A 19,692-nucleotide genomic window follows, 5' to 3' on the forward strand; every position below is an offset into this window, starting at 1 on the left:
AGGCTCAGTTTGGTGCATTACTGGACTAAACCCTTTATAAATTCTCATTGGTTTGGCTTGAGGAAGCTTTGTGCCGGCTGTTTCCCACTTTAGCTTTTTTGCTGAAATGCCCCTAAACAAAAATAAGTCCTCCTGTCCTCATCTGTTGATGTGACGACTCAAATTAACACATGGTTTTTGACTAACCTGAAAGAAATTGCCAGGTGCTGGAGGTTTTCTATTTGCATCTTGGTTCACAAATATAAGATTAGGCTTTTAGGTTTAAAAAAAAAATTCTTGGAAATCGTTGATGGTATCTTTACATAAATTTAAATAGAGAAGTTTAATGCCAAAAATACAATACTGCTCTTTTTGAACTTTTTTTAACAGACCCTTCCCCCTACTCTTTGCCCTTGGAGAACAACAGAAATTTTTTAATTTGAGGTTCTTTCCCTCTCTCCTCAACTTTTAAAATCTGACAGTCTAGATTCAGGCTTCCAGTGCTAACTAGAACCTCAGAAATGTATGTACAGCAGCAGCAAAGATGCTCTTCTGAAAAACATCAGTAAAAACATTACTACATTACTTGAAAACCCACTGAACATGAAATAATGAGTAGCATTTTTAGTCCTTCTTATTCTTGTGCATGCTGTTTTGTGAGCGCTCATTTTATATAAGAATCACTGGACAGTTTCCTTTTACATATAAAACATATATTAGTATAGTTAAGATGTAATCAAACTGATTCTCATTCTCAGTGACTTCAGAATATCCTCGATCATTGCAAAGGAGCAGCCGTCTGTATGGGTGCTGCATTTGTCTTGCAGTACTTTTTGCACTTTATCCTGTTCAGAGCCAAAATCATCCTTGGTATTGTACAATTGAATTTGTGTGTGGTCTGCAAAGGTCCTGTTTTCAGTCATTGATCCATTAGCTGACATTTGGCACTTAGAGATATGTCATTCTGCTACTGCAAAATTCTGCAAGTTCTTCCAAAAAGCCCCAAATGCCAGTTTTTACAAGTTTAGTTAAAATGAAGTTGGAATTTTTAAAATAAGATTCTGTTGTAGTAGAATAGAAACAGAGTTTTCCTTATACTAGACTGTTGTGTTCCTGAGCACTGAATGAAATACTGGATTTAATAGCAAAGATGTAATTATCTTTTTAAAAAACTAATGATATTGGGAGAGTCTTGTTCTTTAGTCTTACTGACTTTTCCAATTGTGACAAAACTGTTCAGTTTCCGACCTTAGTAGATCAACCTCTAAAATAATTAGGGATTTGAATATTGACAGAATTCCATTGATGCCTTATTGACTGTAATGTAAAGCTTCTGCATATATATGTATGCACCTGAAATCTGGTTTAATCCCTTGATCTTCACTGCAGTAGAACTGGCTTATTAATTCCAGAATCTGTGATGAAAGTGTTATTGTTTCTCAAACAACAACGCATTTTAGAAATTTTACTTTACTCTCCCTTGTTTCAGCTTTGACAATCTTGAAATCTGAATACTTGCCATAGTTTTGTTAGCTCTCACTGTATCGGTTTAACTGCAGCACTCAGTTTCAGGGCCTACAAGAGAAATCTAGTTTTGGTGGTTACTCTGCTGAAACAGAAATCAAAAAAGTAAAATATATTTTATTTTACTGGGTGTTTTTGGGACAATGATAACTGGTTAAATAACCAAAAGAAATGGAAGCACTGCTTTTATTTGATGGGGGCATCAGTTAGGATCACCATGTAAGTAATAAGCAAGAAGTCTGGTGTGTGTGTGTGGAAAGGTAGCGGTGTTCGGTGGTAAAAGTGATTGATGGAGAAAGTGTGCAGTGATTTCAAAGTAACAAGTGGAAAGTAGTAGTGAATTGAGATGAGCAGAAAAATGCTGTGTTCAGCATCTCATTACCCTAGGAGCTTGGGTCTGTACCCATTCCATATGTTTGGGATGTTATATTACCTAATAATATACAAAAATTCTGTGTAATTAAAAAGGCTGGAGCAATAGATTTTAATTGGGTGCTCTGAGGAAAAGCATGTTTGGAGAGATAAAGCATGACTGGCATAGCTGTCAACTTAAGAAATTTTTGAATAACAACATATATGCAAGAATATGCAATAAGTAAAGGGGATGTAGTACTTTGTATAGAATTTTAAATGGTATTTCTCTTTTCATCAGTTTTTAGGCTTTGCAAGCTTTCCCCTTTGTTTCAAATAAAAACCATGTCGTGAAATGAGTAGCTGCTCTGTAGCACCTAATTTAGTGTGTGTAGGTGAAGTTGGCGCAATACCTGTTTTGAGTTGTTCTGTCCTTCCTTCACTGAATAATTTTACAGAATTGTCATTCTTAGGGAACAAAGTGTCTTTAATTTAAAAAGATGTAAATAAAGAGTTCCATATGGTTGGCGTAAAATTTGTATTTTCTTTCCATCTTTATTAATATGCCATTTTGGTTCAACTGGGATATTGCATCTGCAACTGGATTCAGGTTTATTTATTGAAACTGCTGACTAGAGACTAATTTGGAGCTTGTTGAAATTTTCACAAGAAGCTGGTTTTAACAGTCTATGATTTAACTTACTCTGTTGTAGTCACTGTTCCAATGATTGTTGCCACCTAACATTTTATGCTTTGCAGTTTGAGAATGGCAAACAAACTGCTAGGTAAGAAAATAGTGGTGTTTCTGTCTTCCTTGCATGCTAGTACCCTGTATTGAATGTTTTAAGTAGCTGTTTGTTTGCTTGGCATAAACTGTTCTGCTTGAAAGGTCTCTTTGGGACAGTTCTTCGACGGTACCTGCAGGCTGTGTGCACAGAAAAGACAGTAGTGCCTTGGGGCACAGATATACAAATATTATGACTCTGGGTAGTTTTTTTTCCAAAAAGAGTCACAAACAGCAGAGTTCAGCAATTGTGTCTTCCTAACGCTGGTATGTTAAAAAAAAAGAAAGTCTACAGAATATGTGTGAGGAAAATCTAATTCCAGCAATCAACATAGGAGTACCTACGCAAAAAATCCTGAGTCTCATGTATGAATACCTGCCTCATACAATCTTGTGGTGATGTTGTATTTCAAGTATCCAATTATGATGAATGGTATTTGATCCTATTATTATTTTTTCAACCAAGAGAAGCAAAACTAGATGGTAGGGTGGGATCCTCAGGAGTTACCAACTCTGGCCGAACTGTGTTTGGCTCAGAGTTGCTGAGAGTTTCACTGTTGATTTTTGTGGGAGATGGGTTAGGTCACTGCACAGTACTTTTGAAATCCCACCTCTAACTATTTCTGAGTTGAGTGTGTGATTATTTCCTCACAGGGAGGAGTCCATCACCACAGCCTTCCAAAACCACAGGTGATATACATGAGTCAAAATACCAAATTCCAGTAACTTAAACCATCTCCTTTTTCAGAAGATATATTAATAAAGCTAACAGGCTGATGCTGAGCATTTGCAAGCCCAGTAATAAAAAGTGTACTGTGAGCTTCACTAGAAGTTGTAAGTGCTGAAGATGTCCAGGATCAGGCTTTGGATGAGCCATTTGGGACCATGTGTGGTCTCTCATAGGCTGGTTTCATGCTTGCTTGCAGTAGTTGGAACTAACCAGCCATGACAAAAAAAGGGAACATTGCAGGTCTTAAATTTGTGCTGGGTGCTACTTCTGCTTTTAGAGTGAGCACGATCTGAAAGCCCCTCTGCACTCAGCCTGTGAAAAGCACTCAGCATGTGCCACGGCTTCTGAAATCTGCGAACGACTTGCGTCAGTGCGTGCTGGAGGAGAGAACCTTCTGGCATGTACTCCACTCCAGAGCTAACCCATCTCCTGCCCTCAATTCTCAATTTTTCGATGGTATGGAGTTGCTAGAGGTGATGGGGAAAGAATAGCATGTAAATTTACGTTCAGGTCTCAGGCCCTCGTTCTACTAGAGTGACTCACTTGAAGTGATACTAGTGTCCAACATAAACCTCTCAGATGTGTCATACAAATGCTTATTATTGTAATTAATCTGTCAATAGTTAATTATCCTTGGCTCAGCAGCCTATCAATATAAATATTGCTGCTACACTATCTTTCTAAATGAATGTGTCTATACAAGTTGTTTTGTATCAGCTTTTGGCTGTGGAGCCCTCCTGGTTTCCCACAGTGTTTCTGACTGTTTCTGATTGTTTCCCACAATCTCTCTGACATAGTGGTGAAGTTTGTGCACCTTGCAGAGGTGTGTCATGGTGCTGGGGTCAGATCTCTTGTAAAAGAGCTCTTTGTGCAATGGCAAGTGAAGAAATAAAGTATATATAGGGGAAATATGGAGGGGTTTCTGAGCCAGCGAAGCAAAGGGGTCGTAGATGATTCTGCCTTAGGTAGCCACACACACTTGAGCAGTGAAAATTCCTCTTCTTTCCCCAGCTGGCAAATAAAATGTCTGGTGGGTGCAGATTGTGTTCCACCTTGTTGGCAAAGGATCTCTTGTACATAAATATCCGACTTTCCATGTGTGGTGTTGAACATGTGGGATTATTACAGGAGTAATACAGGAGCGTGCATCATTAAAAAAGGATAGATTTAGGTGTATTTTGTAATGGCCATTTTGCTTGAATTCTTGTTTTTACATGTGCATGTGAAGAATTCATAACTCAGCATCGGAGATAATTCAATATAGTTCCAGTGAATAATGTAGTTTTGTGTGTCTGAGCTGCAAGATTGTATTCTGGAAGTCCTATTTGAGAAGTCACCTAAATGTGCTTTCAGAATTGTTCCCTTTCATAACAGTCATAGGAGCAAAAAAAATTTTGAAAATAAAATGACAGTTGAAATGAACGTTGACAATGCAAAGCAGTAGTGTAGGATTGTAGATATGTTGTTTTAAATATATCCAGTAACATTTTTAATGCATCAGAAATGGTTTTCTAACTTCCCTACTTGATCTGGTAACTTAATATGATAGCTGACTAAGAAAGAGAGGCTAATTTTGTGGATGAAAAGTATGAGTTTTATGGTTGTCCTTCTTGAAGATTTCCAAAAATAAAAAAAAAAAAAAACAAAATCTATACCACAAACATGTTTCTTCTTTGAAATAAATTTTGTTTGGTTTATCAACTGGATAAAGAAAAATGATTGTGTGAGTTTAAAAGAAACTGCATATCACAATTTCAAGCTGTAACATCTGTTCAGAGAAAGGGAAGAGCAGGAGAAGATGCAGCTTCATTTTCCTAGAAATGTAAGAACAATTGTGTTTTTAGAAAGAAGTTTAGATCTTTTTAGTAAAGATGCTCCTTTTTTTCAGAAGCTCACTATGGAGCCTTGGAAGAAGCATGACTAAGCTGTATGCTGGTGCCATAGCGATGTGAAAGCAAGTCTTTTTAAATCTGACTGTATAGAGATTATCTCTGTCTGAATGATGGTGTTGCTTCCTCAAAATCATTAATATTCCACCAGTCTAGAGCAGGACTTGTGCTGTGATGGATGAATGTGTTTAACTTGAATCTTTTCTTCTCATACCTTTTTACTTCTTTACACAGGGAATGAAGTATCTGTGCATTCCTGCTGCTGACTCACCCTCGCAGAACTTGTAAGTATTTTTTAAAAGTAAATCACAAAACCCCAGAAATCCCATGATGCCTATTTTAAAATTTGCTGAAAGCTCTGATTCTGATCTCTAATGAGTATTACACAAATGTGGGGTCTAATCTGTTAAGAAAACATAGTAACACTTCATTTGACCCTGCTTTTTGTATGTGTTTGTAGGAGTCTCACTATGTAAACACTCTTGATTTGTAGCCTTAAACTTCAGGAATTCCTTCGTGAGTCTGGGCCTAATTCAGTCACAGTTTATTCTAACCACTGTTTTTGTAAATCTTTGTGTTTGGCTCCTTTTTTTTTTTTAGTGCCAACTGCAGCCATTAACAAAACAAAATATTTGAAAGAGGTTTGAAGGTGCCTCAAGGGTTGAAATAAATTCCTCACTGTGGGCCTTCAGAACAAAATCCCTGTATGCAAACTACCACTGTGATAATCTGCTGGGGACTTCTTGAACCTGCCTCAGAAGTCCCTGTTGCTCTTAGTATAAGCTGGCATGGCAGGGAGTTTTCTGCCCTGCAGTGACTCTCACCTTGAGGACATAGATACTGTAACTAGGGTGTCCAAGCCCTGCTCTTTCTCATCTCTGCTAAAGTTCATGTAATGCTAATTGATTTACCCCTGCTTTTAATTGAGCATGGCAAGTCTTGATTCCAAAAAGAAATCAAAACAAAAGAACCTGGATGGTGACTAGCTCTTTCTTCTGGGGCTCACTGTTTATGTTGGGGAGAGGTGAGGGGGATTTCAGCCACATCCTGCTACCAATTTTTGGTAGAGAAACAAGTAGTAGAAAGAGGTCTGCTAGGTACGGAAGGAAGTGCAGCACTGCTTTTCTCTTGTATCATAGCAATTTTCTGGCTCATGCTTTTGGGAGATATTTTTAGAGCATGTGTTTCTCATACTCTAGAAAGATTCCAGTGTGGCACTTGATGTGTGATGATTTGCCTTCTCATTCTGCATTTCTGTCATGATTTTAGGGGAAGGAGAAAAAAAAAGCACCACACCCCACCCGCAATAAAAAATACCCAAATCCCCTAAATTTCAGGTCTGTAATGAGAAGGAAGAGAGCTAATGCCTTTGTCATGGACAACTTCCATGGCCTTAATATTTAGAATAAAAATAAATACATTTAAAGAAATATAATTTTGGGAAGGAAAGCTAATATGAGATTAGAGGAAAACATTCACATGTCATTAATTGTTCATTGGCATTTTGAAGTGTGTAGCATTTTTGACATAATTTTCTAAATCTTTGTTTTCCTTTGTTAATTTCCTTTGTTAATAGAGATCAGTTGGGAATGGAAAGAGAAAGGATGGCATTTATGATGAACATTAATCAATGCACAGTTCCCTCACTGTTCAATATCAAGGAGTTATATTGCAAAACCAGCTCCTGTGCTTGAGCTGTCTGGCGCAGTTCCAAGGCTCTTAAGGCTTCAGTAAGAAGATAGAATATTTGCATGAGTATTGTTTCTGTTACACTGCAGGCATCTAAAATACTTGCTTTGGTATCAGGTGGTTGCAAACAAGCGTCATTACTTCTAATACTGATACATTCGATCACTTAAAATAAAACTTGATGAGTAACTGATTTTTCTTCTTTTACTTTATACAGTCCAGGCCTTCAAGTAAAATCAAATCATGATGCTCACAAATAGCCCCGTCGCTTGCTTTGCACATGCAGTCTTCTGAAAGAAAGAGGAAGTTCTTTTTGTTTAGCCTGTGAGGACTGGATGCAGGCTTATTTAGGAGTGGTTAACCATACTGCCTGTGCCCACCGTGGAGGGAGGGATAGCTAGGGAACAGGAAGGGAATTAGTCCTTCTGCAACATCTTTGCATGTCTACCCTCTTTTTCTTAAAGAGGGATTTTGTTGGTTTCTTTCTAGGGAGAAAAAAACAACCAACCAAGCAGCATCCTGTATTGCAGGTCCTTGTGTTCTCTTAGCAATGAGCCCTGTCAGGTACAACTGATGGGGTGCACTCTGCTCTCCTGTCTGTTTCCCAACAGCAAGGACCAACTGGAAGCCTTTTACCCACTGAGTTTTGGGACTGTTAGTTCTTAATGCACTCAATTTTTCTGAAGGAAACCTCTGGTTTCTTTTGTGTATAATGCACATTTACTCCTAGAAAACTGGTTTAGTGGAGTTCTTTTCCTCAGAGGGATGACTTGCCAGGGAAATACAGCAGGGATTCCTCTGTTAGCATGTGGGTGTTCACTAAAGTGTCTCAAAAGCTTTATTTTACTCCCCTGTTCTGCCCCTAGCAAGCACAGGGAGAAAGCAATTGCTTTTCAGACTCAAGGTACTTCCTAGATGTTAAATCAACGTTTTCCCTGGTCTGTGAGAATTTTACCTTGGGCCAGTAACTGCTCTAGAAATGTCATCCTCTATAGAACTCATCACTAAAAAGTTATTTCTGTAGAAATAAAATCTTCCCTTCCTATCCTGTTCCAGTTAATTGTCTTTGGCTGCCTGTTTCTAAGGAATTAACCTCGAACAGTCAGGTGGTTAGTGGTGATAATGCAGAAGCCAGATGACCTATTAAGAGGAGAAAATTTTGGTAGATTTTTTTCCTTTACGTCACCAAAGGAAAGAAACATCAAGATGCTTCATCCTATCTGATTTGGATGCTGTCTTCTTAACCTTTGTAAATCTTTGTAGAAGTCTAACTAGGAACAAATTAAAATATAGCTCTTGTATCATAACTCTGCTCTTGGTCTAGTTTTGAATTATGCAGCGTGCTAATGCGTAAGTGCAGATAACTTCTACAGCATCCTGGTAGTGGTGTTGTACTGGTGCTTCTTCCTGTAGTGTTTTCCCACTGTATAGATGATGCAGTTCAGGACCCAGCTTTCAGCTGGGAGATGCAAGAGCCAGATATCATGTAATAAATTGTCCTGAAGTCCAACAAATGGGCTGCAAATCAACACATTTGTCAAGTACTTTCCTGTTGGAGATGATAGTCAACTGTTCTGTGGTTAGTGTAAGACTTACCGCTCTTCTTTGTGTCTGGCACTTGCCACACAGCTAACCGGTCCTCAATCTTAGTTTTCATCTAAATACGGTGTTACCATAACCTTGAAAATGAGTTTAGGCAGCTGTGCCTGCTGCTCCAGAAGAGACCCTGATGCCATAGGGCTGTGAAGGAGTCCATAACCTCCTTTCCTCTGGCTCAAGGTGAGGAGGGGCCAGCATGCTATAGAGCAGCGCTCATTCTAGATGTGACTATTTCTCTTCTCATTTTCATGAATGCTTGTAAACACACTTGAAAGCACATCAGCAGACTGAGCATCAGCAGTGAGAAAGGGTGAAGAAAACTGGGTGAATGGAGTTCACAATGTTTAGTACCTTGCAAAGGTGTTATATGCTCAGTCACAGATATTTTTCGAACCAGAGTGTTGAAAGTGTATTACCAAAACTCGTGTGAGACCATTGAAACAAATTCACTGGTGCATGAAGCTGTCCTCCTGGTCAGATTTTGTAGAGAGAAAGAGAAAGATGAGAAGATCAGATCAGATAATACAGACCTAACCAAGCTGCATCTGAGTGAATGCTTTCAATCTCATCTAAGCTCTTCATTGTGCAATAGCAAAGCCTCTTGCACACATAGCCAGAGATCTCATTTGTCCTCTAACTTTGTTTACATGAAACTTCTTGTGTTCCCCTGGCAGACCTGAGCACCATGATTTGTTAGAACTCAGCCAGCACCAGTGGTTTGGCATGGCAGTCCGAGTACTCATGCATTTGTAAGGCTTTGTCTTCACTTACCCACATGCTTCATCAGTTCCTTGAGAAACATAAAAGCTTGAGTTGACCTGCTGTCCTAATGCTTGGGAGTGCATTGTGCCTTGAGATCTTCCAAATAAGCTGCTCAGGTCTTCTTTTGCTGTGTTTTCCATCTTGTATGCAGTGATGCAGGAGCTGCATTGGAGAGGGAGTCCCTTGCTTGGGATCTTCTTTTTGTTTATTCCATTTAGATATCCTTGCCCTTGCAAGTTCTGCAGGCAGTGACACTCTGTTGCATCAGTGTTGTCCTTCTGGACAGGAGTGTTTACAGTATCAGCAGCTGCACTGTTAGGCAGGAAGGGAAGCTTCCTTTTATGTGGGTATTCCTGATTTTTGTGTGGCTGCTGGTGCTGGGCTGAGGTTTTACCCTTGTGGTATAATATTCACCCAGAAAGGGGAAACATCTTGAATACAGGACGTTGTGTTTCATGGGTGTTGAGCGCAGTGTGCTTTCAGGTTTGACCTTGCCAGCAGGCCTGGCAGTGACTGCCCCCTAAGAACCTCTTTCCTCTGCCTATGTTGCCTCCACTGCTACTACTTGTGAGCTTGAATTGCAAGAGCACTCAAAGGCCACTGGTCCATCTCTGCTGAGCTAAGAGGTGCTGCTTGCACCTGTGGTAAACTGCAGGCAGCGCTAAAAGCTTCGCAGGTGGAAAGGCAGGGTGAGCAACTTGGAACTGGGATGCAAAGAGGCAGTGCTGCATCTTCACTCAGATAATGACAGCTGCCTGCTTGCTGTCCTTCACTGTGCCCCACTTAAAATGAAAGGGGTGTGTGTAAAGGATAATGAGATATAAACCCTAAAGTTTGCAGATGGAATCTTCTCTAGGTTTTCTCCTCTGCTGCTTTAAAACAGGCAGGCTATAGGCTGACACCCTGAATACGGGCAGAAGGGGTACTGCTGTCGGAAAGGAGAAGACTGGAGGAAAATAGGGCTTGAATTGAGAATTTTTTCATAGCAGAGACAAAAGGAAGAGATTTCACATAGCCAAGCAGAAAGTCTTAGTGCTTAGACATGCCCTAGCACATGGCTTGAAGGAGCTGTTAGAGTTAAGCACGAGTTTAGGTAGCAGGTAGTGTCTCTGTGAGAGACATTATGTCTGGAGAGCTGCTTGTGCAGTTGTGCTGAGTTCCACCTGACATCTAAGCACACAAGGACATGTGAGGTCAAGTCACTGCTTTTAAGAAGAATCAAACACAAACCAAAATACAGACTTGACAGTTATCAGAATAAAGTTTATCACACTGTAGTGCCTAAAATACCAGTTTCTTACTTGGATAGAGTGGCAAATAACTTACACCAGTGAGTTCTGTGTTTCATTGGCAGACAATAACTTTTACTTTGCAAGACCTGTATTCAGTTCTAAATTCTAGAAACAGCGCGAGGTGAGCTTTCGGATATATTTCTTTCTTTCTAAGTAGTGATTTTACTAAATGCAGCACTTTCTTTATCCTCCTTCTGCTTTTGTTTTCAGAGCAAGGCATTTCAGAGAGAGCATCAAATTTATCCATGAGTGCCGGCTCACAGGTGAAGGCTGCTTAGTTCACTGGTATGTATACTGCTCATTAAAAAAACTTTTTAAGGGTTTCTCTACCTTGATTTAGATGTTCATAATTTTAATAAATTAGTAGTCATCTCTCCTCTGTAGCAAAATCCTCTTGGACTGAATTGCCCCTTTAATTTAAAAAGCTCCAGAAGATTCGCAAATGCTTTTAAAGCCTTATGCTAGGACTTTGGAGTCTGTGGGGTGGGCAGCTGCTTGGAGATGAAAGGAGCCCAAGAAATTATTCTTGACTTTCTCTTATCAAACATTTTTATAGGATTTATTTGACTAGGAATGTGTTGGCTGAAGACATACTATTTATTTCTCATCATTTTAATCACTGCATTTCTAAATGTGATTTCCATAATCCTAATAATTTGATTAGTTTCTCTAACAGCTGTTTTGGTGACTTCAGAGTTGTTAAAAAAACCTGTCTGAACAGAAATTGATTTTTTTCCCTTCTTTCTTTTCTTTAAACTGCTGAAGCATTCGAATGTTGCATTTGTTAATAGCAAGACCCTGATTGGAGAGATGCTCCTGGGACTGTAAAGAATAGAAAAGGAAATCCTACCCTGGGTTTTTTCTTGCTCTCTGCTATTGGTTGTGGTGTTTGTGCTGTATGTCCAAAGGACATATCTGAGTCTATATCTGGAATCAGAGTCATCTCATGATTTGAACACTGGACTTGTACACAGGCCCTGAGTATAAATCCTCACTTTGCTATTGACTCATGACAGGGCTGTGCATGAGCCATTTGGTCAGTCTTGGTGTAGGGAAAACAGGAATAAGTAGTCTGAATACTAATAGATTTTAAAAAACATATATTTAAATTGGTGAAGTATGCAGAAACATAAAATGGTGAAAGAGTCTGGTAACTCTATATTTTTACTGTGGTAAATATAACTCTAACACATTCTTTATTCTCTCAATAGAAATGATTCTGAGTTTGTCCAGTGTTGTCCAGCCAGGCATAATGAATGATTCTTACTCTATCCCAGCTTTTCATCTGGGGAAACTGGAGTCCTGAGAGTTTAAGCTGCACAATGCTGTCAGTAGCAGAAAGAGGAACTCAAGCAACCAGACATATGTACCTCTTATTGGTTCAGTTAAAGTTCATTTTGGCCCCATGAAATTGCAGCCTTTATTCATGGTGGAGAGGAAACAGTCTTATTTCACTGCTCTGATCTTTATAAACAGAAGAAAGTGGGTGACTTACTTCTGCCTTTTTAAAACCCAAATCTAACTTAGAATGTGTGCACTGTCCCCTGCTTTTGACTACTTCATGCTTATTTCTTCCTTTTCAGCCTCATATGAGTTACCACTCAAAACCCACGTTCTTGATCATGTAGATTTTTTTCTGCTGCATTTAAAAAAGTAGCACCAAGACAATTTAACTTAAATATTGTAGTATTTCTTCCTCAGGCAAGCAACATAGCAGTCTGTGATGTTGAGAAGTGATGCTTTTAGCTGTAACAGGTGAAGTATAGCACTGCTTCAGTGTATTTCATGCCCTTTTCCATGCAGCCTTGCAGGTGTCTCCAGGAGTGTCACACTGGTGGTTGCCTACATCATGACCATCACAGACTTTGGCTGGGAAGATGCACTGTCTGTTGTCCGCGCGGCGAGGTCCTGTGCCAATCCAAACATGGGCTTCCAGAGACAGCTGCAGGAATTTGAAAAACATGATGTTGATCAGGTAAATGAACTACAACAAAGAGCTGGGAAACACAACTCCAAGTCAGATCATGAGCTACTTCTCACTATTTTGTGGTCTGTGTGGTTTATCTGACTCCCTGTTTTTGCTTTGAGGGAATGGCTTCTTAGCCCAGCCAGTTCCACGAAGGAGATACAGATAGATCTGAAGGTATCAGGGAATGCTAGGTGCGACAAGGGATCAAGCACAGCATCTAAACACCTCCTGCCCAACTGTGCTGTCAATCTGGTGGTTGTTTCATGTGAGCTAAGACACAGTTGAAGATTAACACCTTTAGAGGGGTAAAAGTAAAGGGTGGGTTCTCAGAACATAGGTAAAGGCCAACCTATAACTACCAGTTGTATAAAAGCAGTGAGTTTCCCCCAACACATTCATTTGGAATAGCAGGAAAGAAATCATCATCACAAATCTTTCATGTCCAGGAGTTAAACTAAGTCCTCATTATGATTTGTGTGTTGTGACCCCCCTCCCACTTGTGTAGCTAAGACTTGATAAATTTTCTGATGTTTAGGGCAGCCTCAGATCTGACCCTTTGTTTTCTTATTAGCCTTTTGAAGGTTTTGTGGGACTAGGAGAATCAATGAAAGGGTAGGAATGCTAAAGGGGTTTCATAAAAGAAAAATTAGTTTCTTACTCCAAAAAAACCCCATCCTACACAAAAGACCTGCTCCCTGTGGGTGATTGGTGACTTCCACTTACGTTACTAACCTACTGTGGCCGTCCTTTCCATTTTCCATTGCTCAGCATGTTGTTGTTGTTTTGTGGGCTTTTGTGCCTGTTGTGCTTATTAAAAATAACAACAACAGAGGCAAACCAAAGTCGGAAAGCAAAATACACAAGACAAAGGATGTTGGTTTTTTTATTCCATCCCTGTCATTCTGCTGCAGAAAGCTCAGAGTTTAAAAATTACCATTTGTTTTGCATGATGCAGTTAGCAACTGTAAATATTTGTGTTTTTTTAATATGTAACTGAATGGTTCCTGGGTCATTTGGAACTGGTGTAAATGGTAGAATAACTGATTTTTAAGAGACAAAAGTCAGAGAGGGACTTTCCAGACTTGTCTCCTTCCTCCCTTACAGTCATTTCTACTCTAATTGGTTTGGTCTAACAGCAATGACAATTAAGGCTGTATGCAAATAGCCTGATAAAGACAGTAACGTCTCTCTTTTTTCATCCACCATGGACTGTGCATTCTGTCTTTATTCACGGAGGGGGAGGCAGTAGGTTGCAGAAAGAAGTATCCACCTGTATTCACTGGCTGGGCTGTAGTTTCTTAGTGTCTCTTAAGAGCAACCACATCCTCAGCAGGTGTCTGTTTACACACCTGATTTCGGTGGAATGATGCCATCTGCCAAGGGCGTGAACTTTTTTCAGATTTCAGCAGCATTTGGTGTTTTGCTGTTCCACTTAAGGGTGGTGGTATCCTGTGGCCTCTCTGGAATGTTGTCCTCTAGATCTTGGTCTTAAAGGATGAGGTTTAGTCACTAAGGTCATGGCATAGTTTGCACCTGTTCCAAACTTCCACATGGTAGCCTGACGCTTCAGGTTTGCCTGAAGACTTCTTTAAGGAATGGGAGGAAGTATCTATGTTGAGGTCTTGTCTCCCAATATCCTAGTAAATTACCTTTATGGATCAAGCTATTTCATGAGCCCCAAACAGAACAAAGCTGTGAAGGTTAAGGTTTGGAAAATTATTATTGTCCTCACTGGGACACAACAGTTGGAGTCTGTGTTTACTAGCTTGTTCTGCAGGTAAGCGCAACAAAATTGTCAGGAATTGGACAGTTCCTCAGCTGGGATTGTCCTCAGCTGGACTCAAATTCTCCAGCAGGCAAAGAAGTGTCAGAGCTGAGTGGATAGAAAAAGTGAACATGTGAAATTACCACTCTTTCCTATAAGACAGAGTTATCAGCTGGCAGGTCCAAATCAAGAAAAAGGAGGGGGGGATTTATACAATATGCACTTATGGAGCTTGTTAGGATACAGATATCTCGTGGTAAACAAAAATGGGGATTAAAATGAGATATCATGACAAAAGAATTAATTTGTGTTACCAGACACAGATACTGCCTCAACCTCTGAGAGCACCTGAGCTGAAAATTGCTGCAAACTGAGGAAATGGCCAAGGAAAAGGTCTCAGCATTATTGCCCTGCTGTTGCTTGATTCTTTCCTCATCATTTATATCTGGTTACTCTCAAAGCAGGATACAGAGCTGGACTGACCATCAGCTGGGCCTGGTACATATGTTACCATGTACCAAATTCAGTCATTCATATCTGTAACATATAGGGTCCCATTCTATAGCTTGTAAAACTCAGAGACTATTTCTTTCTAGAGGACACCTATTAGGATATCCACACTACATTTTTTACTACTGGTGTTTGTGGGCTTAAGATAAAAACACCTGTAAGAGTGGTTCACTTTCTGATCTTCAACGTTCTTGCAGCCTGTTGTGACTTGGGCAAGTTGGCTGATCATATTGGCTTCCATGCTAATTCCTCTTATTGTTTGTGTATGCAGCAGGAAGAGGGAGGTTTTAAGTCCAGGATGTCCTTTCCCAGCAGGTGTTCCTTACTCTGTATTACTCCAGTCAGCCAAGCTGTTCCTCAGATGTGTCATTTCAGGAGATGTAAGGAGTCTCAGTGATTTCAAATATGTGCTGTGCATTCCGTGCTGCTATTGAAGGTCATGCAATATTTGCAGTGCTTTTCTTTAAACTATATATGATCCTAAAGGTTATCAAAATTCTGTAGGACGGGAAGAAGAATTACTCCTCCATTCATTTCATGTTACTGTTTCATAATTTTGTATATGTCTTTTCAATTTCTCCAGTTCAGGCAGTGGCTGAAAGAAGAATATGGCGAAAACTCTTCTCAGGATCTGCAAGAAGCCAAAAATCTTCTGAGCAAATACAAAGAGCAGGCAGAGTTGCATCAGACTACTGGAGGAAGGCAGTGGAATAACAACTTCTCATCTGTGCCATCACTCTCATACAGCAACTACACAACAGAGACCTAGTTGCAAGAGGTCGATTTTTTTTTCTTTCTACTTTTGCAAAACATCTTGCCATGTTTTCCATCCCATCTTCAAGACTTTCAGCAGTAAGCCATGCAAACTGTTGATTTATAGAAAACTTCTGGATGACATTATGTGTGTGTGTGTATGAGTGTGTTTCACACAGTTTGGTAATTCGGGCAGGATCAAGCTCTGTTTGTGCCCAGAGACAGGATCCAGTGACTGTGGCTGAGGCAGTCGGTCTGCCAGCCATACCTATGTCCCCTTCTGCCCACATTGCCTGGCATTTGCTGTGAGGTTAGCTCAACTCCTCTTGTTGTAGGCTAGCAAAGGGCTTGGAGAGATGAAGTCTGGTGATTCGAGCTGTGGCAGTTTGGCATCTCTGCACTCTTAGTGTGGCCGAGGTGTTACTGCACCTGAAGAAGGGAACTCGAGTCTGGGTCTCTGCTGCTCCTGCTCACAGTCCATTGGCAGGTAATAGTGTGGAGGTGGGTGTGAACTTGAGTGCAGGCTGAAAGCTGGAGCAGATGAGACAGGGGCCCAAGTAGGTTTCCCCCAGCAGTGGCATCTAGGAGAGAAGTGGGACAGACAGCTCTGAGTAATAACACCTTCAACCGCCACAGTTGTCTTTGCTTCAGTGCCCGTGAGACTGAGCTGTCGGCAGAGCTGCCACAGACCAAGAGCACCCAGGCTGTTACCACAGCTCAGCTGATGTGCAGTGATTTAAGCCGTGCTCCCTTGACTGTGCATGTGGTCTCCCGACATAAGCTTTTCTGGAGAATAGTTTATCATGTCTCCAGAGCCACTGACCTTCATTCCCCACAGAACACGTGCCTCTTCAGCACGCGCCCCTGCGCACATGATAGCGCATCTCCAAAGAGTGGGCTCGGTGTGAGTGCGAGCACCTGTTTCTTTGCTTGTGCTGTGGTTTGCTCTTTGACTTCAGCTACCTCAAAAATGCTGTTCTTGTCATTGTGGTTGTAAATGCAACCTTGAAAATTGCCTTGTGTAATCTTAATCTAACACTGAGTGAAGTAAGTAGGTGCGTGTGTGTGCGAGAGTGCGTGTGCACGTATATTTCAAAATGTCTGTATTTGAGAAGTTTATTGTTTTATTTTAAAATTGCCCATATTTCTCACTGGTTTAAAGATTGAGTTGTTGGAATTCAACTTTCCTGCCATTTAAACACCACTATATATTTTGGTGTGATCAGATTTATGGGAATTCATTTGTACAATATATTTTAAATTAGGTTGAAACTAGGAGCCATACTCCGCTCTTGGTAGCGCTGTGTTTTTCTGGAATGGAACCATTGCCTGACTGAAGCAGCTTGTAAGAGTGTAATTTCAAACATGTCAGTAGGGATGCTGGGCAATGTATTGATTTCTGATGGTGTCGTTTGAAGTGGCTCTGATGCCAAGATCATGATTTCTTGTCTTTGACTTGGAGGATGGAAGGCCGGCTTTTCTTCTAGATTCTAGATTCTTCTTTCTAGATTCTAGAAAATAAAAAGTATCACCCAAACAGCCAAGATAGGAAACGAAAACCAAACCTTTCATTTGTTCAAGTGTGGTGTATATCATGCTAAAAGCTAAGCACTGAGTGAGAAGCAATCAGCATACTAAATAGTATCCAAATTACGTCTCTTTCAATTTCTTTGGTACTCTGGCCTCCCATTCCTTCACAAGATTCCTCTACATGTGATTTCCTGCTTGCAGGTGGCAGTGAATTCTTTGGATGTGAGCAAGGCTTTTGGGTCAAGTAAACTCTGGCTGTTAAATATCTTTTGTTAAGTATCATAAAAAAATATGTTATGGCTTGTGAAATACGGGTCACGCTTATCAATAATTGCCTAAAAGAAAAAAAGGGAATGGGATGGAACTGACCTGTCAGTTTCATCTGAGGTCAAGCCTGCATCAGGGTTCTCATTGCACTAAGCATTTGAAGTGTACTGAGCATGATGAGAACAGGATAATCATATCTTTGTTGCAGTAAGGGATGTTGCTGGGTTTGGGAAAAGTGCTGGAACTAACTTTGTTTTCAACCTTGCAGCTAAATGAACCACTGCCTGTTTGGTACATCCAGCAGTTGCTCTGTGATTGCCTCATAAGAAGGGTATTTAGCTGTTCCTGAAGATGTTGATCGGCAAACAATAGTCTGGTTAACAATTCCAGCCCAGCAGTGTCCATGTTGGCAGTCCCTTCTGTGCTCTGAGGGTAGATGTAATAATTGCAAAAGGTTTTCCTCGGTAACAGGGTCTGACACATGTTCAGGATGTGGGTCCATTTGTTCAACCTTCTACTCATGATAGGATGCAGAGGGCAGCATCAGCCCATCCCCCAAAGGGCAGCTTTGTCAGAAGTATTCTGCCTATGGTCTTGCAGGTATCCAGCCAGTCCTTCCTGTAGCTGGCTGCCAACGTTGTGTATCCTATAACACTCCTGGCACTCTTGTCCTTTCAGTAGTAATGCTGTGGGTGCTGGTAAGTTGGCAGTTCTTTTACTGTTCTGAGACATACAAGGCAGAATGGGAGATATCTGTTAATTTTCATGTGTCCAAGATTAATCTGCACTGTTTTTTTTTTTTTTTTAATAGTTTGGTTATCTCCAAAGAGTCAGTCCCTTGAACAGGATTTTTTTTTGGAACTGAGTTTGGCTTTAAGGCCATAGAGCCACTCTGATGAGTGTGTTATGCTGCAGCTCCAAAGCAGATACAGGGTAAGCTGGGAAGATGGAGACAATGCCATATTGTCAGTGAGTGGAAGTGCTTCTCTCTTTTTGAAAGGCAAAGGGGTATTTTCTGCAGTCTCCACCTTCAACATCTTATGTAGTGGTCTTTGTGTACTGCATACTGCAGGTAAGAGCAGTATAAGAGCAACGGCAGTCTAAGGAAACTTGAATCTGGTTTGTACATGTCGAGGGCAGAATGATGGTTTGCTCCCTGATTACCACCGGTGCAGAAGAGAGAGCTACAGTTCTTACCTTTAGCCTTTTAGAGAGGGAGAGGAGCTAATGCAGGCTGAGAATGTGACATGATTTGTCTTCCAACCAGCCTTTCAGTGGCAATTTGTAGGACTGTCCAGCTATCTGGAACATGACTAGACCCAATTCACCTCTTAGTAGTTGGCCTTTGTAGTGTAGATGATGCATTCAGTTATTTTGTTTCTGTACTTCAAAACACTGTCCTCATTTTGATGTTCACTGGAAAATGTATAAAGTTTATAACACCTTATTGGATATTCAGATTTGAAATGTATAATCAATTTTTTTTGGGCTAAACTTGATATCCATGTGTGATGATAAGCAAATGTCTAGTGTTTTAGAATGTAGGTAATGGGTAAATGCATTAATAGTATTTATTACTAAGTTTTTTAACCTGGAAAAAGTTGCTTCCTTACATTTTGTGGTTGAGTGGGAAGATATGGCAAGTCATATCTGTTTTTTAAAAGGAATAATAACTTTGGTTGCTATAATGGCCACCACCTATAAAGATGTCAGTGAAAATTATTATGTCATAGCAATTATTCCACTAGTTTAAAAATTCTAAATCTGGTAAGCTTCTTGATTCTCTGTCTTCCTCTTCCTGGGCATCTTAGTGAAGCCTTGATTGCTTTTTCCAAATGTTTGTATTTAATACGTTCTACAATTTTTTTATAAATAAAATTAAATGTTAACACCTGATATGCTTTTGTATTTCTTGAAATCAATGATAATGTCCAGAAGGTTTCTACTCGCTGTTTGTATCCCTGCAGGTACATTAAGAGTACAAGATGAACTCATTTTGGTGTTTTGATTACTTTTTTTTCTCCTGCACACAGACTTCTTGAAACTACACCTCTTTTCAGCAACTACTTCCAGGTGAGTTCAAGAATCTTCAGCACAAGCACCTCTTGATAGTCTCCCAAGAGGGTCTTGCATGTCTTACTCGTTGCTGGCCCATCATTGAACAGGGTATGTGGTGAATCCTATATTTTTTATTATTTCAACACACCTTCTTTTCCATAGCACACTGACTTAGGGCTTAACCAGCTGTAAAACTTATCTAGTTTTCAGGCTGTCAGTGTTCAAGGCTCTCAGTAGTGGT

The 19,692-nt window shown here is 40.2% G+C and overlaps 1 protein-coding gene across 1 annotated transcript in view; it reads left to right on the plus strand.

Annotated features, from left to right (window-relative positions):
- DUSP22 (dual specificity phosphatase 22) overlaps positions 1 to 19,289 on the plus strand; it is a 43,538-nt gene extending 24,249 nt beyond the window's left edge. Inside the window, exons 4-7 of the mRNA XM_030971819.1 lie at positions 5,492 to 5,541; positions 10,810 to 10,884; positions 12,403 to 12,574; positions 15,427 to 19,289. Coding sequence (XP_030827679.1) covers positions 5,492 to 5,541; positions 10,810 to 10,884; positions 12,403 to 12,574; positions 15,427 to 15,612 — 483 coding nt within the window. The 3' untranslated portion in view covers positions 15,613 to 19,289. The remainder of the gene's footprint in view (positions 1 to 5,491; positions 5,542 to 10,809; positions 10,885 to 12,402; positions 12,575 to 15,426) is intronic.
- Positions 19,290 to 19,692: the final 403 nt, after the last annotated feature.

The sequence above is a fragment of the Camarhynchus parvulus genome, chromosome 2, assembly GCF_901933205.1.
Source record: "Camarhynchus parvulus chromosome 2, STF_HiC, whole genome shotgun sequence".
NCBI classification, from domain to species: domain Eukaryota; kingdom Metazoa; phylum Chordata; class Aves; order Passeriformes; family Thraupidae; genus Camarhynchus; species Camarhynchus parvulus.